Source organism: Vanessa atalanta, chromosome 1 (genome assembly GCF_905147765.1).
Source record: "Vanessa atalanta chromosome 1, ilVanAtal1.2, whole genome shotgun sequence".
NCBI lineage: Eukaryota > Metazoa > Arthropoda > Insecta > Lepidoptera > Nymphalidae > Vanessa > Vanessa atalanta.
The window spans coordinates 3,308,485-3,335,978 of record NC_061871.1 but is presented as its reverse complement, the minus strand read 5'-3'; the positions used below and the strand labels follow the sequence as shown (position 1 = coordinate 3,335,978).

Below are 27,494 nucleotides of genomic sequence, written 5' to 3'. Positions count from 1 at the left end.
ACAATTATTAAGATTTCATATATTTTTTAGTTACATGCATCCAACCTACAACTATATTTATAGTCCCTTCAATTATCTCCTCCTTCATCGTACTTAGTCCTTGATACTAATTCATTTCAACAATTATACTTTCCGTTTGTTCAAAAATCCAAATGAAATATTTTCTGAAAAAATATTTAAATAATGCAAATATTAAAATTTTATGTTAAAAATTGATTATCATATAGGGATTAGTCGGTTACATAAAAAAAGATAGAATTAATAAAAAAATATATAGATTCTGGACGGTTTTGATCGCGTGATATAAAACTTTGCCGTACTTGAAAGTTACCGGATCGAGAGTCGAAATCATTCTGTAAATATGTTACTCACAATTAATAAAAATTTATAATTGAAAGATCATTTAACAAAAGAAAATCATTATAAGAAAATATAATTTCTTAATTGTTCTTAAAAGTATATTAGGATAAAAAACAAAAACAAAAATTATTAAATACTTTATTTGTACAATATCATAGAACCTTTATTTTTTTAATAGAATAACAAATAAAATACAATGCAGTGATCCAAGACAAAGCTAACGGCCTGATGGTAGAGCAGTGGATACAAGCTGAAACGATGATAATACTACTTATATTATTAATAAAATAAAAAATATAGCAATATTGCCTCTGATAAATATCTATCTTTTCTATCTATATTTTTATAATTAAATAATGAATAGACAGCAATTTAAGTATTTTATTACTAATAAGACAATAAAATACCCCAAATAAATAGTAAAAAGTGGATAATGATCTCTATAATAAAAAATCAGGTCTGCAACAACAAAGCGACTCCAGCTAACGTCCACTTGGAGGGTTTGTCCTTGGTCTTTAAATTGAAGGTCCACACGTAAGTAGGTCCCCGCGTGCGGGTCTTGTACACGGGGCACTCGTACATATTGCGCAGGTCCTGTTTGTCTTGTGTAATAGCCTGAAAATTGTATTATTCATATAATATATTTATTATTATTTAAAATTTGAATAGGCGCCAAAAAGCCCGTCTGTGAAGACACCATCCACCGATTTATGCTGTACATTCCTGTATTTTGGTCTGAATGCTAAATGAGTCAATTCTTGGAAAATATACCTCTTGGGATAAAGTCTATTTTTGCATAATTTGTGTAAGTATATAAATATTATTATTTTTGACTATAACGCTTTCACGAACGAATTTCTAGAACTGCTCAATGTGTTTTGGAAAGAGTAAAATTTAATTATAATAACTACTAATAATTCGAAATCAAACCGTCAATTAACGGAACTAACTATTTTTAATTTTTATTTGTAAGTTAATTCTTCCACAACTTTACTTACCCTAACATTAATAACTGGCATAGGTGGGAAGAGATCCTTCAAACGCGAGTCCATTATGATGCCGGCGTGCAAGTCCCATCTAGCGCCTTCCATTAGGAGGCCGTGCACGTATGCACCATCTCGTGGAGCTGAACGGGAATCTGCTATGCTGTTTTATAAATTACTTTAACTAAGTCCCGACAAAAACGTATGGAACCCTTTGATAAGTTACGATCAAACTAAGAAAAAAAGGTTAAAGCTTTATTAAATTAGCCAATAAAATTTTGTATCCATTTAACATTTTTTATATCTGAGAAATAACGTAAATGATTTCACTATTCAAATGTTCCAAAGACTTATGACGCAATGGAGAGATAACCTATAGATAACATTTATTAGTTTGGTTAGGTCTGTCTTCCGATTTTATAAAAAAATATACTAAAATTATTTTCCTTTTCTACGATTATAATTGATTATTTAGATTCATCAACAATGTTAAAAATACATGGACCATACAGTTGACCAAATCTAGACACGCGGTAGCGTGTCAGCCAAGTTCTAGTAACAGAACTGGCTAGTAGCACCGTGTGTAATATTACACGAACCATTTGGAGCCACTTTTGACCTCCTCATAACTCAAAAACTATTTGACATAGATGTGTCAAATTTGGCTCATATATTAAGACTCGCGAGATACATATGTGTTCCAAATTTCATAAACGCATCTCAAATGGTTATTTAGATATTAACGTCTAAAAATCGTCATTTTTATCACTGACTGACCTATAGATCAAAACTATATCCTACTTCCAGGTGACCTAGAAAGTTCAAATTTGGCATGCAGGTAGATAATTAGGCCAATATAAAGGAAAAAATCTGAAACTGGTAATTTTTTATCATTTTATTATAATTTTTCATTTTATTGGGTCTATAGGAACACTTATATACTTAGTTCCTGTAATAACTGTAATAATAAAAAAATGATGTAAGAACCAGCAATCAAAACTTATGACAGCCGGTCTTCAAGTGGATTTTAAGGTCTTCACGTGAATATATAACAAGTTGAATACCACCCTTAAGTTTTTTAAATCCAAATATTTCCGTTTTAGTACTTATGAGTATAGCCGACTTTCGTATTTATTACGTTATTAACTAGCATTTAGCGCACATCAATGGTGCCAAATAATTATACTTAAAATAAAATAATAATAGGCATTTCGGTACACGGCGCGCGACGCGACGCCGGAGCAGCGGGTTAGGAGCGTTGCGATTAAACCTTAACGCGGACGTGTCTGAGCGAGTGGCAACCGCGCTCATAAGAATTATTTCAATACCTTCCGATGGAAACTGCCTAGTCTATTCGACTGCATATTTTTTGTTTGAGTATACTAGTATACAACAATAAAAAAGGTTTCGTGAGATTGTAGTAGAGTATGTATATCGTAACTGGAATGATTTAAGTTTGTACTCTAGCGCTACAAACGGGGATCCTTATTGCTTGGAAGAACAGTATCGAGCAAGCATGCTGATGTCAGCAAAGGACTGATGAATGGGTCCAATGGAAAAATAGAGAAGGTACATTGGGGACGTCGATAACAGCAATAGCGCACGTAAAATAACAATTCAATTTAAACATAATTTAATTTGCGAACTAGAAGTCAAAACCAAGTTACAGATATTAAGTAATGTACATATATGTTCAAAGGAAATAATTCTCTATTTGCTTAGCATATTCTACTATTATACACAAATTACAAGGCCTTCGCCTTGACGGTGCTCTTTTCGACATAGGCTCCTCTATATTAAGTAAAGAGCAGGCTTACGTTGGCCTCTCTAGAGTTAAAACCTCAGATGGAGTACATCTTATCAATTTAGGTCCAATTCAAATCAAGACACAAGAGAGCTCTATTGTAGAGTACAACCGTCTGCGCACGTTATACCACCCCTACTTGGCCAAATTAAGTATAAACAGAAAACGCGTAAAAAAAAATCCGGTCACTGAATGGGCAATTCACTCGAACATTTCAGAGGTACCTACAAGAAAAATAAGAACGTATCAAAAAAAAGACAATTATACCCCGTAAACGTAGGAAAATAGAATAGCTTAACAAAAACCATTTGGTATTAATTTTGTTATTAATAAGTACCTATTAATAATTTATATACAAAAAGTTGTGATATCCCATCAAAAACATAAATGTAAAAATGAGAGCCAAGTTAAATATTATGATATATACCTTGGTTGTTGACTTCAACGACAAAAGAAGTGAGATGTAAATTTTTGCCAAGTTAAATAGCCCTTCTGAAATTTATTTATAACTACATAAAATAGCATTTCTTCTTATAACTTGGGATAATATATTGTTGCCTAAGGTCTGACTTGGCTAGTTCTTATATGTTTATAAACACAACTTGTAGTTTGTGTTTAGAATAACAAATTATAACTCAGAACATCTAAGAAGAATGGAGGACAGCTCAGTATTGCTTAGTTAGTATATACGTACATTAAGAGCTGCGATGGTCCAGTCACTAGAAAACATTAATCTTAACCAGATATTGCGAGTTCATATCTAGACAAGTACCATTGAATATTTGCGTGCTTAATTTGTGTTTATAATTCATTTGTAAAGGCTTAGAACTTACGAAGGCTATAATATAATTCTTATATGAGAACTAGCCAAGTCAGACCTTAGGCAACAATATATTATCCCAAGTTATAAGAAGAAATGCTATTTTATGTAGTTATAAATAAATTTCAGAAGGGCTATTTAACTTGGCAAAAATTTACATCTCACTTCTTTTGTCGTTGAAGTCGACAACCAAGGTATATATCATAATATTTAACTTGGCTCTCATTTTTACATTTATGTTTTTGATGGGATCTAATTTAATCATATTAATGTTTACGTGAAATCTTCTTTCATTTTTTTGGTAACGTCACACTGTAGACACATCTTGTCTAGCGGCAACTCGTAGCGACGCGCAGTACTCTGCATTATTGCGGTCAACAGACTTTGTGGGTTGAAGAACCCACCCAGCCACACTGATGTCGGCAACTGTTTGAATAGTATACGTTCTACTAACTACGCAAAATAGAATTGAATTGATTCTTAAATTTATAGACTACTATGACTTTATTTTATTAAATAAGTTCCCCAATATTAAAGTATACGTTTTATTTCTTTTGATATCATTTAATATGGAAATTCGAAATCTACTTTTATTTAAACCAAATAATTAATGATATAAAACTTACAACAAAATCTGTAGCCCAAGTCTCCAACTCACGCAGACGGAGTAGCAAATCTACAAACCAAGCTGAGAGCCCTAGCAGTGACGGGTAAGCCCTGTTACCCCAAATCGCAGGTACCTGAGAATAATTTCCATTTAATTGAACCCATAGCTATAAACTCTACAATGAAAGTAACTGTAGTCAAAGAGGAATTTTCTTTAAGGAAGGCCATGTAACAAAAACATTATACACAAGCATACGCACACCGCATAGATCTACATTACTTACCAATAAACTATGAGCAAGAAAACATACTCTCAGTTAACGTTACTAAACGTTTTCTAGAGTGACAATTTTAAATCGAATATTTAGAATACTATACATTCTTTCCATGCAAAAAAAAAAACAAAAATTAAGGGCATGCAATAAAACATTCCGAATTCTTAAGGTTGCTATTTAATAACATAAAATAAAATTTACCTGATCCAAGAACAGGGCATTTTCCAACTCTTCCATATCAGAGGTAATTGTCAGTTCACCCTATAAAAAAACCACGAAATAAGAGTCATAATATACTGTAAAAATAATTTTTACCTAAATCTATATTTCAAAACAATTTTCTAACTGTACGATGCTTTCCAAAAATTCAAATTCTAAAAATAAAACTTTCTGAGTACCTTAAGACCTAGATCTAATTCTCTCAGAGACCGCTTCATTTCTCCCGTCAAATAGTTCATACGCTCACATTCCTGGAACGCAACTATGACGTAAGGTGTTCGCTCCTCCACTTTCCCCATTATCTCAACCATGTTGAATTCTTCTGGTAACTTCTCTATTACTTCATCTAGCATTTGTTTAACCTAAGTCAAAAATTTTAAGAATTTATATTTATCTACAACATTATATTTTTAATGACCTTATACATCTGGTGCTACCTAATGATAAGAGGTCAGCCCTGCCAATTAGAAAAGTGCTGTAAGAAATATTAACCCTTAGGAACTAACAAAATCCGGAGTATAGCAAAGACTATGTAGTGCTGTTTAGGAGAAGCCAGACTGGTTTGCATACACACACGATTAACTCTGCTTCAATAACAGATATCAAATTAATAATTAGATTTGAAATTAAAAGTAGTTGTCGTAATTGTTTTACTCGACTAATTGACCATTAATAATATAATCTGTACTTATCGAACGTTTTTTTTTTTTAATTATTGGTGCTATCTGATGCACGAACTTTTCCCTATAATAATACCTTGTCTTCTCTAGTCACTGTTGTTGCTCCGGAAGCTTGAGCGTCTCTAGGTTGCATCTCAAAAATAGTTCTAAACAAATTTTCTGAAGTTGTCGTTAAAAATCCAATCTCAGCGTTGGGATGAAGGCCATATAAATATGGGGACTCTTGAGGCATGGCATCTTCTATATACTGATGGTACCCCACATAGTCTGTATTTGGCGGTGCAGGAAAACCTGGCGCTAGTTGCAATTCACCATCGACCTGATTTCAAAATTGTTTTTGAATGCTTTAAAAAAGTTACCTATTTTTTAATTTATAATATGCTTACCAAATCGGGTTGCATCAACTCCTCAAGATATGCATTACAAAGTCGTCTATCCCAGTCATCTGTAATATGACCGCCATACATAATTTCCCCAAATAAATACCTCAAGTCTTCCCAAGGAACTTTGGAGTTAGCTTCCAAATAATTATACAAAACGAAAACACTTATTGTCAGGTCACCTGGAAATATCATAGGACATCATATTAATTGCTAGAGATTAAGATCTTTTTAATAAGTGTTACTGTTTTATTATTCTTACCAACGTTAAAGGGATAAATTTTATTCCATCCTTGAGGTCCAAATTTTCTTCTTTCTGCAACAACCGCATGAAAATAACATAGAGCAAAGAGTATAGCTTTAAATTCCGCTTCTTTACCACACATTTCCAAAGTTTCTTGATTAAAATTATCAAGCGCCTTGTGTAAATTTGCCTAAAATAAATTTGCATTCCTTTAATTTCTATAATAAACTGGCTATACTTTATACATATTACTAATACCTAAAATCACACAATTTCAACTTCAAATGAATATCTTTAAAATAATTGAGTTATATGACAAAAACTAAAAATTCAGTAGAGCGCAAAGTAATATTTTTATACAACCAGTATTCATTATTAGATCACTGCATTTTTTTAAATCTGATTTCATGCGATAAACTGCAATGATTTCCATTAACAGAATAAGGTCACTTAACAAACCTGCATTCCAGTAGGCGGTTCATTGGTTATCTTGATACTGGACTCTAATATTCCCTGAGGTATGATATGCGCGGTGGGCGTGGCGGCGGGCTCCGCCGACATAAATAACCTAAAGTCATCGTGACACCTGCCTGCGAAACTCTCCATCTTTTTCTCAAGGCTAGGTAACCATTTCTTCACCAAATGAATATTCTAAAAATACCAATATTTTTGGAGAATTATGAACTTAAATTTCATTTTATAAAATCAAATTTAGCATTAGTTCGAGTTATTGATGAGTTAGAACCAGGTATAGTACCTGCAAAACAACCCAGTGCCCTTTCTTTAGGGATTCGTCCATTGCTTGCTCAGCTACTATCTCCTGCCCTTGACCCAATGAGACGTTATGAAAATTCCCAGTATCAGCTGTAAAACCCAAGGCTTTTCCCAAAGCTTCCACATCCTTAAGTGGATTAACTCCAGGTGATAATATAAAAAAGATAGGCGTTGTTGGGCTGGTTTCCTCAAATGACTTACTAAATTCCACTGTTCTGTTCTCTACATATCGTGCACCCATCTTTTCCTCAATATAAGTTCTATAAATAATATAATTAAAATTTTATTTAAAGATGCTTACTCACCAAACAAAGAGCCAAAACTTTCAATTATTTATCAAAATATTAGTGTATAAAAATTTAATATACTAAAAATTATTGCACACCTTTCTAAAATCTATTATTTTTTATTATTAAAACAATAAACTTTATATTGCAATTAGCAGTGATTAACATTTTTAAACTACGCTATCAAAATAACAATACTTACGCAACAGCATACGTCATTCTATCAGGTCGTAATGCCCGAAGCATACACAATCTTTGAAGTGCTGTTTTATTTTTCCATTCCTATTAAAATAAAAAATAACTCTTTAACTGTAATTGCAATTTAAATGTAAAGAGTAAATACTTTCTAACAGTACTGCATAGTAGGTATTTTTTATGCTGCTCTTCTAACTAAATAGCGATAAATATAAGAATTAGCACAATAATCACAACGTATTACAATGCGAAACTGCCAATCTCTGACTTTCGTCTTTATACGGAAGCCAAAAAAATAGATATTTATTGCCTCTAGTAGAGATATTCAATTTGAATTTTACTTCTGAGCACGATCGCGAATTGTCAGAAAGATAACATACAGGAAGAAAAATGTCTATAATACAGAATGGCACTACTTAAGTGTTACGCGAGAGAGGCAACGTAACACGCATGTTGGGCTTATTTATCTTTAAGCAATTGTATTAACAAGTTTTACCTGTGGGAACTTTTCACGCTCGGGGCATTCCATTTCTACAATTTTCTTCCATCTTTTCGGAGAAGTTTCTATATCTCTATCGAGATTTCTAAATTCATCTTTACTCGCTAAGGAACATATCCCACCCCAACTTTGATTAGATAAAAAATCCACTGGACTCGTAACATGAGGTTTGATTGGAAAACGAAGGAAAAAATCTAATTCAGCCGGTGATACTTCTTCGCTCATTAGAAGAATCTAAAATTATTATTGAATCCAATCAATAAAGAAAAAAATCTTAATAAAAGGTCTTCATTTTTTATTTTAATAAATTTTACTCCAACTAAACGCGTCAATTGTTTTTACCTGAAAAGTCATCTGAGATGCAAATATTAACTTGTCACATTCAAAGAGACCCCTCGACGTGTACTGAAATACTGAATACGTGATGCAATCTATTAAATTTTTAATCCTTTGGCTGACTTCCTCGGCTGGATCAGCTTTGGATATTGCTTTTTGAAACACGACGCTAAATGCCTAGTATGAATATATTAATTACGAAAAATATTACTACACAGAAAAAGAAAATTATTCGTTTAAAAAATAAGTAATATACCTTGAGAGAAAATTGATAAATAGGGTTAATAGTATTTAAGTCATTTAATATGAAATAGAGAAGCGAAGCTCTGGCCGCAGCTGGTCGATAGAATTCACGGGCTTGATCTATTTGGTGCGATGTTACTTTAGCTTCAGAAACCTATTACATGTAGAGTAAGTAAATAGTAATCACGTTAGATATCACATATCATATAAAATTTACATGATTTAGAATCATTTGCTTTAGTATTTCACCTTTTTTTCTATATCCGCTGCAGTCTTTTTGGTGGTTTCTAAGTTTTCTATTAACGCCGTATCGCCTAAAATATTTGCACCTGCTGACGATAGACGAGACAGTAAATCATCTTCAAGTTTCTTCAACTGTATTTTGAATTCGTTTTGTTGTTTTGTTAAATCAGCTTTTAACTCTTCTAAATCTGGCCTCTCCGCTTTCACTACTTCTGCTAATAGCTGATCCTCGAGACCATCCCGCGTAACAGTAAAATTTACTAACGTAGTCTGAGCTTGCATTTCCGGCTTGTAATGGGGATTTGCTAGCTTCGTATGCAATATTAACTTAAAGTTAGGACTATATTCAACTTCTTTATCCCCAATTTTAATAGCCCTGAAAACATAATTAAATATATATTTTTATTTCAGTTTTCAATTATCCCTTTAATAAAATTTTCCTTTGCGGATACACACCTTCCTTTTTTTATTAAATTTCGACCTAGTAATGGGTCTAAGACTGGATCGACCGTTTCACCAATATTTTCCAGGAGTATCGTCTCACCCTTAATAATAGCTTTTTCTATAGTATCAAGGTAGCCCTTTTGCCCAAGACGAATTACCTTTAGTATATCACCGTACTTTTGTTTTATCCACTTGACTCCTTGAAGCTAAAAAAACTTATCGATTAATTTGGCATACTTTTATTAATCCTACCTTCTTTATAAATAAACAGATTATTTCAAAATATTTTTGACTTTGTCAGTGTATATTTAATAAACTGTCAAGACACAATTACTTTTAAGTTGAATACTTATGATTAATAAGAGGTGAGAAATTATTTTGTATAGATTAAATATATTAACACATATTTGAATGAAATGGTAATATTACTATATTAGGTTAAGCCTCTCGCATAATTGTAAACAACTATGAAAAAAAAATGTCAATACCTGCGGATCAATCATCAAAGGCCAACGATCAGAGTTAGAAAGTATAGTAGCGTTTTCGGTGCTCATACGATCAGAGGGTAAACCTTCATTATGCCATATCGCTATATTAGTGTCATCTGTTAACATTGTTAGCGGGTCTAGTCCTTCCGTTATTGGAATTGGCGGCTACAAAATGTATACGTCGTTACTATAATCTGTATAATTAATACAATAAATTGTATTGTCAAAAAAATAATAGACTCACCTCTAAGGTTTTTAAGAACACTAGCCAGTTCTTATGCAATAAATCTAATCGGTACAATTTAGTAAAACAACCAACGTACGATATAAAGGCACAAACAAGAAGCACGTCGCCTGGTAAGGTCGTGCTTTGCTGCATAAATCTAAAATATAAACGCAATACTTATATTAAAATACTTATATTTTAAATAGTAGTTCAATTAAATGATCGCCACTAGTAACTTTAGCATTATATATATGTACATAATTTTACATTTTTTTATGAATTATATGTTGATTTACTTTACATTACGTAGATTGGCGAAATATTTTTTGTGACGTATACAGGTATGAGGTTGTTACAAATGAAAAAATGAAAACCAAATACGCACATGGACACAGCTTCTGCCCATCTAACATTTTCGCTGGCGAGTCCGTTGACCAAACGATTAGCCAACTGAATCGTTCTATTTGTAGCATCTGCTTCTTGTTGACATTTTAATTTCTCTGCTGTTGCCTTCTCGAAGTCAGCTGTTAACGTTGCTAATTTCTCTTCTAAGGACTATTAAAAATATTAAAAACTTAACAAAGCCTAACAAATGAATGAATATTAAACAATATTATAAATTGATGATAATATTAAAATGATTGCTTACGGCCACTTTGGACTTGATCGATTTAAGTTTTTCCGTAGCAGCTGCCAATTCCGCATTAGCTGCGGCTAATGCTTTTCTCTTCGGTTCAACATCGCAAAATACTTCATAAAACTTAATTATATTTATGACCCAAGCACATAGACCGGCAGCGGCAGCAGATTTTGATCTTATAAATTCTGAACAAGTAACAACAAAATACATATGAAAAACTTTCGCAAAAATATATACAACTCACATTAAAATGTGTGTACTTGTGTATGCAAACATAATTTTGAAATATTACTAATTTTAAACGAAATTGGCATTTCATATATTTGGTACCTGGCTCGAATTCGGAATCCTTAAGGTATGGCTGTATAGCCTTAATGACGTCTGGATGAATATTTTCTTTATCGTAATTTATAAGAGCCTCCAAGAAAACATCGACTTTTGCCATCATCATCTAAAAAATATAGTTTAATAAAACTAAGCTGCAATTTTCACCTCTTTTTGACTAAATTTACTGAACGTAATGTAAGTAATCATGATAATCAAAAATAGAATACCTTAGCAGATTTCCAACTTCTGTCCTTCGGTATCTTTCCACCGGGTGCCAATAAAACCATTACAGCCGCTGTAACATTCGTAACAGCTCCGGGAGGTGAACCAAAAGATTTAAGTTCAGTCAGGTTAGCTTTATTAAGAGTATTTAGGGCTTCTTGAGCAGCTACCAAAGCCGGTTCCGCCTTTATAAGATCTTCTTCGCAATCTTTTTGCTTTTTAGATACTTCTTCAGCAATCACAGCTACTTTCTCTTCTTCTTCATCAGCTAAAATATAAATTTGAATAATAGTATTATTAATATTTGTTATTCTTTTAAGTGTTAATCAACGTTACTCTAAATGTTTTGGGTGACCATACCTAGAGCTTTTTCACTTTGTACTTTAGCTGTTTCAACGCCTACCATTTCTATCAGTTTATCGGCGGCTTCGTTCTTTTGTTGTAATTCTATTTCTTGTAGAGCTAATTTAGCTTTCAATTCATCCACTTGGGATGCTGTACTACGAAGTTTTTCTAATCCGTTTTCCAATCTACAACATTATTTAAATTAAAATTGTGTTTTCTTTTTAATATTTATCCAGAAATGAGAACCGATATTGTGATACCTTGATATTTTAGCACGAAGTTCATCAGTTTTTTGATTAACCAGTTTGGCGTATAAGCTAATTTGCTCTAGGTAACTCTTGGGCGTTGTATAATTATAACGCCTCTCATTACTTAGATAAGCCTTTGAAATTGTGTTTACCGAAGTATGTACATAAGCCATGAACCTCGAGATTGAATCTCGCAAATTAATCTAAAAAAGATAAACTCTAACATATAGCATAAGTCCAATAATAAAAATATCAGTAACTAATATGAGCAATAACTAATAGAAAGCAACCAAAAGTATGTTCTGTTCGTTAAGTAGTTCATGGACACTGATTATAAATAGAAAAATGAAAGTTAATTTGTGCTTAATAAAAAAACTACATAAAAATAATAATTAAATACCGGAAGCACGTGTAATTCCTCCAGGAACTTCATTGATACTGAAACTAAGGCTTCTTGTGGCCATTCGTGGAACCAATTAATAGACGTGCAATTGATTAGAGCTGGAAACTTTCTCGATCTGACTCGTAACGTCGAGCCGACAGGAGAAAAACAAAGAACCACTTTTAATTGCTTACGAACTCGATCAATGAAGAATTTCCAACAAATCTCTCGCGTGTCCTGCAATCCTGCACCTTTTACCTAGAATTGAAATTAAAGCATTTTATAACTAATGAATATATATTTACAACATTGAGAATAAATGAGATTTTTATCAAAATACCTCATTTCTAACACCACCGATTATATTTTCTATGTCGTCGTCGGAGAAAAGATCGCCAACTTCACCAGAAGCTAGTAAATCATTAATCAATACAAGAAACTGTTCATTAGCGACTTGAGCATCTGTCATGAGAAACATTATTCCAACATTCTTTAAACCAGTTTTGATGTATAAGCCGGAGAGCTCATGCTGCAAAATTAAAGGAAATATTTTATAAATTACTTTTTAAGTCTTAATATATTTGTATTATATTTGTATAACATTACCTTTAAATCAGAAACTCCGTAACCTTTCTTTAGTTGAATCTGGAATACTTCCAGACTGGATATAAATGCCGCTAAGCGCGATAAAGATTGCTTGCCTGAACCACCAACACCAACGAGAAGAGCACTACCTCTCGGACTTTCGAGAATCCGACTTATTCTGCAAACAGCATTTATTGTTGCAGTTATGTGTAATGTAGTTTTTTATTAAATTAAAAAAACGGTATTACTAATGAATACCTGCAAATATGCATCATGGCATCCTCGAATAATACGAGGTTCATAGCTGCAATAAGATCATTATAGCTGGAAAGAGCTTCAATAAGGAGCTTATTTAACTGTTCCCATGACGCAACTGGCATATATTTCGGTTCACCGATACCTCCCGCGAAATGACAAAATATGTTTGGACGTTCAAACACTGCGCCTTCATCTATGTCCTATGGAGCACCAGACTTGCTTTTGACATTGGTAATATGTTTACCGGTATAAATATATCTACATTTCTTGATGTTATTAAAAAATAAAACTTATGGCTTTTGAATATTCAAAAACTTAATGGCTTTTGAATATTCAGACTAAGAAGTATAGTAGTTCTTTTAAAATTTTAAATACCATTATACTTATTGCTTACCTCGAAATTCTTCTTACAGAGATCAACTTGCATTTTGAGAAAAGCATCTATATCTTTATCTTCGGTTAATTTATCCCCATACACCCTATGCGTTTCGTGCAACCAAAGACGAAGTAGGTCCGATGGATAAACCAAACATTCATTTGTACTGAAAAGGAATCCCTATGCAAAACGAGACAAGAGTATTACTAGAAAATTAACTAATTTGAATATTATGTATACGTTTTTCTCTGTTTTACCTGAAACACGTTGGACAAATCTCTCAAATTGAAGATATAGTGGAACTTAATGGCCGTTGGCAAGAACACTTGTGATACTTTATTATGCAAAGCAATTGTTGCTGCCACCACATTCTCTGTGAAATGTAACCTTTATCACTTAAAATAATGTTAGCAATAAGTATTAACAGTTCTAAGCCTTTTGACTTTTGATAATTATGAAATATTACTTGTACTGTATGCAAAACACGTATATCTATAAATAAAGTTTGAATTGCATTAAATAATGTCTAAATTAAATTACATAAATGACAAAACTTACTCGAAATCTTAGCAATTTGACCATTTATTCTTAACTCCGGATTCATCAAATGTTGGCTCAGAATCGAATGATAGATATTGTTCAAAGCCTCCGAATTAGGGAAACTTATCGCAAAAACGCAAAAATGTCTTTGTAATCTTGGGTTTATTGTAAAACTACCAGACGTCGGATTCATGCAAGATATATATTGAGTATTATGAATATCTTTTAACGTTAATTTGGTACGATCGTACCAGTGATTGTAATCTAAGTGCTGTCGAATTATTGTATGAGGCTGAACTGTCCCATAAGGATCTACTTCAGGCATGTTCATATCATCTATAAAATATATCAGGGTTTTATTGCCCGGAGGACCGTAATTGCGGCCAGCTTTTTTCTCCAAAGGTTTCTCTAAAATCTTCTGTAACATTTCCGACGTAGTGTAGAAATTAAAAGGAATTGATTGAATGGCATAGTTTTCCGAAAGGCTGTAAATATAAGAAAATTAGTATGCAATGTTAAAAATACATAAAAAAGTGATAAAACTTACCTCTGAAGTTTTTCATTTACAAGTACTGTTTTGCCACATCCAGCGCTTCCAACAAGCATTACCGGATGTTTATTTTTCATTAACAAATCAAGAAAATATCTCACTCTGATTGTTTCTGCCGTTGGAACAAGTACAGCCTAGAAAAAATATTATATTCAAATAAGCAAAATTTAGAAATATATGTATTGCTATATTTTATTAATTTATCAGTAATTATATAAAAGTCAGTATATAGAAATCATCTATTTCATGAGAATTATATTACCTGCAATGGGATATCTGAATCTAATTCAAACTTCATTATCTTCTCAGTCCAAGGCGTAAACTGCTTTGTTTCTGGATCAATATAATAATCAAAAACTGTTCCTCCAGGTGGAAATTTCACATTTTTAAACTCATTGATCCACCACTTCGAAAATTCTGTAAAATTATACAAAAGTCTCAACAAGAATATATTTCACTTACATATTGTTTATTATTAGATATATAGATTACCTATTCTGTAATCAATATTCGTATCTTGAAACATAGCAGATCCAAAGGCCCAGACACAAGCAAACACGAAATATATATCATGCCAATCTTTAGGACAATCTGGCGGTGTATTCTCTTGAACTAATAAACAACTCAACAAATGACAAAGCATTTGTATATGCGCCATATCAGCAATTGGCGTAATTTTTTTAAACCTGTTTCTAATATTCTCTAAGCACGGTGGAATATATTTGTCAAACAGAATGACCAAATTTGATTTTTCAGCAGGTATTTTTCTTGTTTCCACCCAACTTGTAACATAACTGTTAAAAAACAGATAAATTTTATTTTAATTGAACTTTACAATTATTTATACTCATTATTAATATTATAAACTTTTTACTAAAATTATAAAGCTATAACATCTTAGTGTACATTGATCCAATGACATTTACATATAACTCTTATTTGTCACTTACGGATTCCAACCTAAGTCTTGTGGATTGATATACAGAATACCAGCTCTTGATACAGTAGCAGGAGTAGCCGTACGCAAATTAGAAATTTCAAACATCAATCTCATACTTGGAGTGAGCGCTATTCTTTCATTGCTAGCCAAAGTTAATATTTTATTATCATCCATAACTGTATTTAATGATTCAATCCACATTGGATCTATATCTCCATCTAAGAGTATCCACTTCGGATTCTCACCGACGATATTAGCTTGATCTCTCATTATAACTGAAAATAGTCCATCCTTCCATTCTCTGGTAGCCGGATTGATTATACCAAATAATTCATCGTTAGTAACAGCTTTTGGATTCAAATCATTATATATAGGTTTCTTTTTCAAATTTTGGTACGTTTTAAATAGAGTCTTCCACACTTGAGTTTTACCAGTGCCAGCATTTCCAACAATAAATACTGAATGTCGCACTTCAAGTAATTCTTCTAATTGAACCACTTTTAGAATAAAATTGTCTTCTGGTTGTAAGAGTAAATCCATTGCGGCTTGTTTAACTGTCCTTTCAAATTCCAAATCACGTTTCCTTGGTACTTCAAGAGCAGGAAATAAATCACCTATCAATCCCATAAATACAGGCATATCGTCTGTTACTATCTTCGGAATATTGAAATCACGTAATGTTCTCATCAGTACTTCCTCCTCAGGTCTTCCAGGGTCACCTCTCTAACGAATAATTAATTTAATAAAGTAAACATGATAACAATAAATTTATAATTAACAATTAAAATATCATGCTGAGGAATTGCTATACAGAAGATAATTATAGTTATGTTTTGTTATTTGTTTGGTAGATAAAAGTAGATTTTTTTTTAATAATTTTTAAAATACAAGAATAAATTACTATATTTTTTTTGTTAACAAATTCTAGAATAAATGTCACAAAAATACCTTTAAAGAGCCAGCAACGACCAATACAGATTTAATTGCTCTTAATCCCCAATCATAATGATCTTGTTTTGATAATAGCTCTTTACATAATGTATATAAAGTTATAAACTTTCTAGCCAAAATTTTTGCATCTTGAAATCCTTCAGCCACTAACATTATCTCACAAATTAATTCAAAATCTGGTACAACCATCGCACATGGTCTAAAGAGAGCTTTCAAATTCTCTGGCAACTCCGTTCGTCCAGCATACCCTGGATTCATTGTAATAAATATTCCTACAGAAGGTACTAAGACTATTGTTTCCCCCATAAAGTTGAATTTATCTTTTTTGTCTCTAAAAACATAATCAAAATTTAAAATATGTAGAATAATATATGTAGAAAAATAATTCATGATGTAATCAATAACAATAGATATCATGATATATGACCTTATCGCATCTTGAACGGATTTTACTTGAACTGCTACTACTGACAGAACTTCGACGGAAATTCTGTTGAATTCATCAAAACATCCCCAAGCACCAGTTTGTGCTAATCCTTTGTAAATATTACCACAAGACTGCAAAACAAACATACAACATTATTGTAAGGAAGATAGCAAAACAACGCAATTTTGTCTATTTCGCGTTAGAAAAAAATATATTACCTGATAATCCATTTGCTCGGAACAGTTAAATACATAAACCATTATTCCTAGAGCTCTTCCTAGATCCTTGGTAGTTTCTGTCTTACCCGTTCCAGCTGGACCAGCTGGACCGCCACCCATTATCAAATGTAAAGACTGTGAATTTTAAATAATAATTAATTTCAATTTACTTGATATATATACATATATTTGTAACATACCTGAGTCAAAGTTATGTAGCATCTATCCGTTAATGGTGTAATTACCAATCTAGGAGTATTTCCTAAATACTCATAGCTGTATTTAAACTGAGCATCACATATATTAGCAAAACAGTGGTATTCTTTTTCATCCCATCTAAAAACGAAATAATATTTTTAATATACATATAATGTTTTATTATTCAGCTAGTATTTTATAGTAGTTTTTTTTGTACAAAAATAATGTAATGGAATTGAAGCCATAAAATAGTGATTTAAAAAGCGTGAATGATCGTGAAAATGAAGTATAACCTTTACTAAAATGTGCAGATGATACATGGTTTTTGAAAACCTGTGTCTGAGTTGAGACTGCCATTGAAATGCTGATCCTGCTTCAACTTTCCCTTGAATTAATTTGCTAACCACATCTCTAGAATGTACATCTATCGTACAAATTGTCATGATTTTTTGACGATCTTGTTTGCTTAACTCTCCAATTAACAGACTGATCAATGTACTTAATTGGGATAATTGCTTTTTATAGTAATCCTTAAGAGCATTGTCATATCCTTCTTCTAATCGCCCGAACGCTATGTTTACTTCAGATGTCCACCAAATTTGAGAACAGCATAAAGACACTTGTGCCATGTAATCAAAAAGCCATTGTTCTCGAGATTTCTCCTCATATGAGACGATTCCTTCCCCAAAATAATGACGAATAGAAGATCGCATTATATCTTGTAATCGGTTAAGCCATATTTCTACCTAATGTTTCGAAATAATTAAAATTAGGATATTTTCTAAACTAAACAAGATAACAAGAATATACTAGTTATATTTGCATTTACTTACTGCACCAGTACAATCACATTGACCATGAAATAGTACTATTTCGCCATCCTTAGCTATCATTCCTGAAGCAGTTTTTTCGCCAGGTACATTACTTTCTATAAACTGTAGTTTGGCAATAGAATCAAATAATTTTGTCAGATGTCTGGAAAATGAGAAATATAATAGAAATACTAATTTAACAAAACTTTTAAATAATTAAACTAGAAAATGACTACCTTATTACTAGATCAGCTTGATTTCCATTCGATAAAATATCTAATAAATCGGCTGACGACACAAAATAAAATCTCGGAAATGCTAATCTTTTTGTTTCTAAATATTCAGCTAACGCTTTTTCACAAATAACAAGATCTTTTTGTAAGCTGTCTAAAATTGCTACCAAACCTTCTTTATTTGTTCCCCTTACGACATTTGGTGTTTTCGCCATGTCTTTCGACAAAACCTACAAAGAATATATTATTCTTGATATAACCAAAATATGCTAATGTATTATAAATTGTGATACTATTTAAGTTTTATAGTTACTTTAAATTCCGCATCTATTCTATCAAATCTAGCTGAATCTTCTGGCAGTTGTTTTCTTATATCCTCTGAACTCATAAATATGCTCTCTAGATGCGTCCATGTTCTTTGTACTTCAAACCATACTGTTATAACTTGATCTGCAATTGACAACTTTTGCTGCCAACCAGATACTTCTTCTAAGAAATGAGCGATAAATTTAGATGTAATCAAATTTTGTAATTGCACCTAAAAATGAACTTATTTTATGTTTTCGTTCATACTTTCAACACAATAATTACTGTATAAATAATCTATTTCGTTACCTGATTTTCTTCTAAAGTTTCTATAAGCTCTTCGCTAGCTCTCAATAATACACAACCAGTTCTCGTATGTATCTCTTGTTCGAATTCCATACCACTCCAAGTTGTATGCAAATCTTTTAATATTTTCTCCATTGACATTTCTTTAACTGCTTTATCGACAATATTTTTAACTTCTTCCTCAAATTCGTGAAGATTTAAAGCTAACAAATCCGCTAACGTTGTATTTGCATCCATGACAATTCTCACCTATATTATAAAACTAATTTAATCGTTCAATTGGGGTGTGTAAATTTTGCCTTGATATATTAGAACAAAAATAGCAAGTGCCGTCAATCACATAAGGAAAATATGACATGCATAGTGAAAAAAATTGGATTGTGTTATTTTAAAATCTACATAAATTACATTCCGCTTTAACGAACCAATACAAATATATTTTTTAAGTTATATAAAGCAAGTATTATTTGAAAAAAAAAATAACCAATATCGTCCAATAATATCATAACGCACTTATAACATTAACTAAGACAAATATAGGCCTAAAACCAAGATGATATTTGACGCCATTTATTATATATAACTTTCACGATTATTATACTTACAGTGAGTTCAGGTGGCAATGCAGCTAAGCTCTGTGAATCACAAACGTATTTACAAGTTGAAACCAAATGGCCCAAAAAACAAACCTTTTTAATATATTACAATATTTACAATTTTGAAAATATAATATAATGCATTTCAGTTTACAAAAGGCATTTGAAAAGAGCAAATTATACCAAATCACAACACCGACACACGATGCGACCATGCAGAAATGCATTAGAGACTTTTAGCCAATAACAAAATCATTCCAATCAATAAAATTAGTGCAAATTTATATATAGGCAGTATAAACGCTTTTCTGTACAGATTAAGGTTTACACATTTATAAAAGGAATGGAAGATATATTTACAAGATTCAATTTGTGTTACTTCTCTCATCTCTCATCCAATTTTACCTTAGTGGTTCTCATTAGTTGATCCCAATGTCTTTCTCTGATAGCAGGATTTTGTAATTCAGCTACCGCTCTTAGTGAAGTTAACATATTTTTCACTGTAGCTTCCAAGTTGATATATGTGTCCCAACTAAAAAAAATATTTTCTTTTGCACCTTCTGGTTGGATTTTTTTCAATATTCACTTTAAAATCATAGTAGCTCAAGTAATCTTACCTTCTCATCTCTTTATCTAACAATCTAATCTCTTTAGCGAATTTTTTGCATTCGATATCCATATTTTCAACGTCAATTTTACGCCACGGTGTCGTTTTCCAATCTTCTATACTAGTTCGTACTATATAAACGTAATCCCATAATTGCTAAAGATAAAGTAATTAATTAGATAAATTTTCTAATTCAGAATCTTCAAATGTGTTCATTTTACTATAAAAAAAAAATTAAATATAAACTATGTGTAATTTTCACCTTAAGCATTCGTAACTCTTTCCTACACTGCTTAAGTAGTTTAAATTCTGGAATGTTCACTTCGAAAAGTGAACCTGATTCTTGTATACCCTTCATTTCGTCTTCTAAATGTAGCATTTCCTTATCAACCCGTGACATAACCGCATAGGGATCGTCGCATTCGTATTTGAAAAACTGCCCAAGACATTATAAAGTACATTCATACATATACAGTACAAATAAAAGAATAAAAAACTATACTTAAAATTGTAATAGCATACCTCATATTTCTTAAACACTTCTCTATAATAAGTGACGTGAGAGTCGAATGTAGTTATTTTTTTTCTTATTCCTGCTACCTCTGCTGCTTGAAGTGGAGCTACTTGTTGCTTTACAGTTATAGCAAGCTTTTTAGTTGTTTGCCATTGTTCCGGTAATTCCTTAAAGTGTTGTTATATTGTTAGACATTTTATGTAAAATAATAATAATTATTTTTTTAATTTGTATTTTCTTCACAATACTGAAACAAATACAAAAAAGTAAGGAAAACATAAGAAGCAATAGAAGATACTTGTAATAGCACGTTGACTTCTTCTGGTATATCCATATCGTAAAATTTCAAAAGTTCAATTGTTTCCGTTAACGGTTGAAACATATCATCAGTTGTTAAAGCGCGATCTTTGACGTGCATCAAATAAGCCATAACAGAAACTAATGCTTCATAATCTCCTTCAGGAACTGGTTGCAAAAGACCTGTAAGATTATCAAATCTTTATCATGAATGTGTAATACAAATGTATATAAAATTTACGAACTCGAACTTATTAAAGCTATAATATTTGTATGAATGAAGTTTTACCTTCATCAGCTTTTCGAATAAAATTTCCCAAATCGCTAAGACTAGATGTGACATTTTCTACTAAGTGTTCTTTGTACATGTTTCCCCATTTACGGACTGTGTTTAACAGAGCTTGTCGAAATGGTCTTATATCAACCTGAAATTTTATTTACAATATCAAAATACAACTAACCTAACGTTTATAAATAGTTTATAGAATACGAAATCTTTGAGTATTACCTGAAACCATGAATTAAAGACTTTGTAAGAATCCATATCTTCTATATCCATAAACAAGTTTTCATATTGATCGATTTGTTCCCTGAAAGCTTCCATTTTTGGTGGACATGGTACAGGTTGCACGACTTCCTTGTCTTCAGAACCGATCCTATCTATCTCATCGGGACTAAGTATTCTTCCATAAGTTAGAAATATTTCCATGACAGCATCTCTCTCTTCTAACCACAAATACGAATAGTTTTCGAATGTCTTGCAAAAATCATTGGCTTCTTCTACTACCTGTAATTGAAACATTGGGATTTTATATTTGCGTTGTAATTTATATAATTATTATTACAAAAATCTATTTACTCTTTCGATCCCATTTAATATCTCCTCTTTCATTTCATTTATGTCACACTGGCTTATAATTTGTGCTTCATATGAATTACTTTTCTTCGGATCAATCCTTGTAATGAATGTCGACATTCTGAGTATGTCTTCAATCAAATTACTTATCATGGCTGAGAAACCTTTCTCTTCGTTTGGATCTAAGCTTGGGCAAAAAACCATATCAGGTTCAAGAAGTTCCAACTGTGCTTCGAATAAAGGGGCTAATTTATTTTTAGGATTCATGTGTTCAGATATGTAACCTAAACTGAAAGATGAAGAAAAGAATTAAGTGACGGACTATTTAACATTAATTAAAGACTAATTTATATAGCCTTTTCTTCTTAGTAATATATCTGATTATCTTTTTTCTGTAAAATAAACTTAATAGGACATTATTTTTGAAAATGCGTATCCTCAATTCTCCTGTGTCTCAAATCACAGGGAATACATTTATTTATTTTAAAAAATGTTAAATACATTTTTCATACCTGCAAGCTATTGATTTGAACAAAGTTTCTTCAATCAAACCATCTATGAAGGAGATATAAGAAAGCCATATCTCACTGTCTTGATTATCTTGCATATTAAATAATTCCATGTTTTCTTTCAGAAGTACATTAATGCGATCTGCTGTTTCTTTAATTTCGCTGTAACGCTTATTTGTTCGTTCTTGCCAATCATCTAGATTTAATAATGTATCCTGTGTATAAACAAATCCACTGTTACAAAATTATAATTACACAATAATTATTAAATTATTTTATTTTTGAAATTCAATTATTTAAAAACAAAAACCTTAGTCTATAAATATTAATTTACATTACTGCTACCCTATGTACTACAACGTACCTTTTTGCCCTCTTTTCTTTCAAATAATGGTTGCGATGCCCAAGTTTTCATAATGGTTTTCATTTCTTTTAAATTATCTTGTATTTTTGACATGCGCTTAAATAAACTGCCAACTAATGTATTCAGTTCTTCTAGATAATTCCATAAGTCTAAAAAATAATAAATTAACGTTATAATATATTATATAATTGTATGTTTTATTTGAAAAGTATGAGGAAGTTGTAGGAAGACCTTTAGAATTCCAGTTTAACTCATTCTGTCCCATATCAATTCTTTGATCGATCGCTTTTATTTCGTCTTCAACTAAATCAAACTCCACTTTTTGACTATTTTTTCGTATTGTATTATACCAATCTATAGTATTATTAAGATTGATTCGATACTGCCTATATACCTCTTGCTTCTTAAATAGTTCTAAGCTCTCGGGTGGTAAATCTTTTTGAACATCTGGATTATTTCGAAGATGGTGAATCTCTTTCATCAATTCAAGAAGCTAAATAAAAATTAAAAAATATTTATAACCGTACTAAAGAAGGAGTTCGTAACTCCCAAATTTAAAATTTACGTTTTGTATTTAATCGAGTTTCGATCCTCTTACCGTCGGACTAAAGTTTAATATCAAATCAGAGCCTTGACGGGCCAGAATGGTGTTATTTGACTTGCTTTCAATGGTTTTTGGAACTGTCACCGCCCAGTCATTGAAATATTTCCTCTTAAATTCATTAATATCATCCATCAACTTATCATATCTTTTAAAAATTTTCATCGCTTCCTCACAATTTTTTATTCTGATAAAATTGTTAACATTTTAAAATTTAATAATACCACTAGTGTTGTTTTTAACTTTTACTAACATAATGGTAAAGTTAAATGTTGTTAATAAGATTTAATGCTAAACTATGGTTTATTAAAATCTCATCAACAACACTTGATCGAAATATATGTCAACATTAATTTCTAAGTTATATGGACAGAAAAAGTTTTTATACCATAAATTATCTGAAGATAAACAAGCAAATAATAGGCTTTCGCAATTTGCCCCACCCAGCTAAGAAACGGGTGCGGCAAATTGCGAAAGCTTACTACAAGCTTGATTACTCGAAGACATACCTGCAGCCTGAAACATTAATGCTGGCTTTATCTGAAAGCGAAATCTTTAACCGAACATTAGGAAAAGGTCTCAATATAAAATACTTCTAACGAAATAAATATATTTTAGAAAACCCATACCATAAAACCTTTTTCAACTTGATAGTAAACTTACGGGTGCTGGAGATTCCTGAAATTGGAAACTGGTTTAGTGATTCTAGCAGCTAGTGTGGTCATATATAGAAGTCCTCCTGCAATCGGTGGAAAAAACGCGTCTATTTCCATGTGACCATATTTTTGTTGACGATGGCATTGTTCCGCAAAAAGCTCCTAAAAAGAGAATATCCAGAATTAAGACAAAGTAAAGATATATGTATTTTAAATACAAAAATAAAAAATGGTAATGCACATAATATTAAAAAAATCCTATGCTTACTTCGCATACAATTATTTCTTCCTCGAGCATTACAATTATTTCAACATATTTTGCTGTAAATTCATTTTTAATAAGTGGTCGATCTAAAACTGAACCTACTATATCGATCAACTGAAAAATTGCAAATTTGAAAACATTACTATAAATTAAAAGTAAAATACATTTTTCTTTATTCGAAGATGAGAAAGAGAAGCGCACCTTAAATATACCCTCTAAAGTGGAACAATTATCGAATGATTCTACTAAGACTGTTGATAACTTTAAATCTAAATCAATAATGTTTTCTTGGAAAGCTTTGAAATCATCGTTAAACGTTTCATCATCAGGATCCAGAACATCATACGATTTTGAAGCGAAACTATGGAAAAATCCATCGAATTCCGCAGAAATATCTCTTATCTGACCTCCGAGTACTCGACCTTTCATTCCGCCAATTTCAATTTTTTCCAATTTTTGAAATTCGAGTACTGTTTTGAAAAACCATTGAATAGTATTCAATCTATCCAGAAACTTATTCATCCTCTCGAATACTACGTTAGGGTGGAACGTCCATGGGATGACAGCTCTATCGACGAAATAAGTGGGCAACCTCTCCTTAAAAAACTCGAAAGTACACCGGAAATTTTTGAGTATATCAATTGTAAGTTGAATGCGTTGCCTCGCTTCGTCAATGTCGCTGTGAAATAAAGTGCTCGGGTCTAAACATTTCTTCGCCTGAAAATTATTTTATTATAAAGCGTAAAACTTCGAACAAATTAACTCTGAACAAAGTCAAATTAAAAACAGAAACTATTCCTTTTGACTTTATAATCAATATCAAAAATACTGATTAACATATGAACTATACCTGATAAATAAGTAAATTACTTATTTGTTTTATCAAAACCATGAGTTTCGACGAACTACAATAATATTTGGAGTCTCTCCACACCATGCATATTACGTGAAAGAGGGGACGAAATAAAGGCTGACATTCTGTAAAATCTGTGTCTTCTAATGCTTGAAAATGCTTCTCTAATGTATGCAAATATAAATCAATTTCACGTGCTTCGGCTAAAGCTACAAAAAAATGATTATTATTAATACCCAAAGTTGTAAAATCTTAATTTTAAGACAATAATCAATGATTGTAGTGATAGTGTAGTGTAGTTAAATATGAATGTATGACTACTATAAATTGACCAATTATTATATTATTAAATGTACAGCCAAGTTCAATATAAAAACATCAAGTCAGTTGAGCTAACAAATAAATTTACTGGAATAATAATGAAAAAAACCTTTATTAGTAATAAAGTACCTGACACAATATTCTTAAATAGTCGACTGAAACACGGATAATAAGCAGAGGTTGTCTTTTCTAGAATGACAGCCATACATCGCACCCTGTCAGTGCGGAGTTGATCGTAGATGTAATTTAAATTGCTTAAGCGTGACCTCCAAAAAGCTAATTCTGTAAAAGTGAATGCCTTAAACTATCTACCGTTTTATGTTAAAAATAAAAAGTATAGACCTAAAATTTAGTTATTCAGTAAAATGAATTTAGTCTAGGAAAATCTCAGTTTTGCTCTGCTCCACAAAAGGTGGACACGATTTCCATACTCTGCTTTTCTTTGACCCCTTAGAATATAAATTGATAATCTAATATACATAATATACATATATTATATAATAATGTTGGCTTGGTATCAATAAAATGATTCCCGATTTGAAATCCTCGACTCCTGTTAAATAACTACACAAACACAAAGATTTTACTTTTGAAAGAACTTTTAAATGTATAAATGAAAACAGGACAAATTCTTCTTTTGGATAAAAAATATCTTAAAAAATAATTATAGCGTAAAATTATTTGTATGAGGAAATATAATTTAGTCTTAAATTGTCTAACCAACACTCGGCAGTGGGTTTTGTCCATTCTCGAAAGCTTGAGACGAATCCTCCATCATTACATCGTTGATCTGTTGAGCCCACTTGATAACCACTCCTTCTATTGCACTTTTTAGGTAAAGGTCTACTTCTTCACCCCGTAATAAGCCTTTCTCTGCCTCGTAAACTAATTCAACTCCTACAGGCATTGGTAAAACTGTCTGTCCATTTACTTTTCCTTTGACCTACGATGATACGCAACGTACAACAAAACAACTTCACATCTTAAAATACCTTTTAAATAATGTATAAATAAATGTTTCTTTATAAACTTTTTCTTATCTTATTTATATCAAGATATAAAAAAGTTATACCTCATAAACTGTGCTTTTAAGGTTATGTATTTGCTTAAGAATGTCTTGAGACACGACGAGTGGCCACCCTTCATGGTTCAGAGGATTCGACAGAAGAGGAACGAATACTTCGTCGACTAAAGCGGCCAATTCGTCGATCAATCTTGGCGCTAGATCACCTGCATAATATTTTTCAATAATAACTGATGTCAATGTTGCTCTTATTCATAAAATATTAATACTATAATTATTTATATAGGAAAACTAAATCATAAATTGAATACGTACCAAATATCACCATTTCAGCACAACGTTCCTTAGCCACGACATCAGGTCGCTTTTTAACAAAATAAACGGCTTTGTTTTTCAGATAACAAGGAAATGATATTAATGGAACAAGTTGAGCTGAATGTGTCAAAACTATAACCAGGAGAATGGGATAAGGCTTATCCAAGAACTCTTTCAGCGTTGACCTGTGTTCCTCTACACTCAATACTCGCATCCATTTCTCTGGTTTTAATTTAAGAGACTTTACAACATACGAGCCTATGAAATCCAAACGAGGGTCTTGATTAGTAGTTGACGGACCCGGTTGATCCATTTTCAGAGACACGTCTCTATGCCATTTTTATAAAAATTTGCTTAGAGCTCAAGTAGTCAACAACCAGCATAAAGTCTAAAGACTCAATGAAATGCTGTACAGCAAAAGCAGAGCCTGGCAAATGGCAAGTCACGCAAGTCTTATGGTAGGCCATTATAAAACGATGTCTCCTTTGTAACGAGCCATCAGCTTTCCTACGAAAATAGATTATAGGGAGTACCGTGAACAGAAAAATAATTTTAACTTACTATATATATTATTACTACTATTTACTTATTATTCGGCTTTTTGATTAAGCATGGTATACCGAACACTATCAAAATAACAATTAGTGATTTGTACGTATTTAAATGTAGTAATTTGTAATATTGGCAAGTATTAGTAATTCTTCAATTGTTTTCTTTCATATAGATTGTACCACTTATAAGTGTGG

General features: G+C 31.7%; 1 protein-coding gene across 1 annotated transcript; it reads right to left on the bottom strand.

Annotated features, from left to right (window-relative positions):
- Positions 1–788: 788 nt before the first annotated feature.
- LOC125077229 (dynein beta chain, ciliary) lies at positions 789–27,061 on the bottom strand. Its single transcript, XM_047689111.1, has 66 exons — positions 26,749–27,061; positions 26,482–26,639; positions 26,130–26,352; positions 25,539–25,691; positions 25,086–25,297; positions 24,437–24,952; positions 24,239–24,349; positions 23,978–24,132; positions 23,312–23,501; positions 22,945–23,206; positions 22,714–22,862; positions 22,353–22,564; positions 21,844–22,129; positions 21,493–21,771; positions 21,274–21,409; positions 20,986–21,167; positions 20,696–20,854; positions 20,436–20,609; positions 20,184–20,329; positions 19,972–20,098; positions 19,576–19,605; positions 18,974–19,219; positions 18,672–18,896; positions 18,362–18,588; positions 18,147–18,288; positions 17,647–18,059; positions 17,316–17,451; positions 17,116–17,250; positions 16,898–17,028; positions 16,468–16,801; positions 15,530–16,242; positions 15,072–15,373; positions 14,842–14,996; positions 14,577–14,713; positions 14,048–14,514; positions 13,747–13,862; positions 13,508–13,669; positions 13,114–13,313; positions 12,877–13,033; positions 12,611–12,799; positions 12,289–12,528; positions 11,901–12,091; positions 11,656–11,825; positions 11,301–11,563; positions 11,077–11,197; positions 10,756–10,931; positions 10,492–10,661; positions 10,125–10,263; positions 9,881–10,045; positions 9,405–9,598; positions 8,955–9,324; positions 8,719–8,859; positions 8,469–8,639; positions 8,124–8,360; positions 7,635–7,714; positions 7,129–7,405; positions 6,831–7,022; positions 6,390–6,561; positions 6,134–6,309; positions 5,824–6,066; positions 5,247–5,429; positions 5,050–5,109; positions 4,594–4,707; positions 4,245–4,393; positions 1,359–1,506; positions 789–975 (listed from the first exon to the last, which is right to left on the bottom strand). Exons 1-66 carry the CDS (start codon positions 27,059–27,061, stop codon positions 814–816), a joined length of 13,464 nt encoding a protein of 4,487 aa, XP_047545067.1. The 3' UTR covers positions 789–813.
- Between the last annotated feature and the right edge of the window lie 433 nt (positions 27,062–27,494).

What these genes read in the sequence shown, in the direction of transcription:
- LOC125077229 (XM_047689111.1), bottom strand. Translation starts at nt 27,061, where the DNA reads ATGGATCAACCGGGTCCGTCAACTACTAATCAAGACCCTCGTTTGGAT. An exon ending in CTTCGTGCTAAAATATCAAG is followed by an intron (nt 11,826 to 11,900) that starts GTATCACAATAT and finishes ATAATGTTGTAG; the next exon opens with ATTGGAAAACGGATTAGAAA. An exon ending in AACCGCCTACTGGAATGCAG is followed by an intron (nt 6,562 to 6,830) that starts GTTTGTTAAGTG and finishes AATTTATTTTAG; the next exon opens with GCAAATTTACACAAGGCGCT.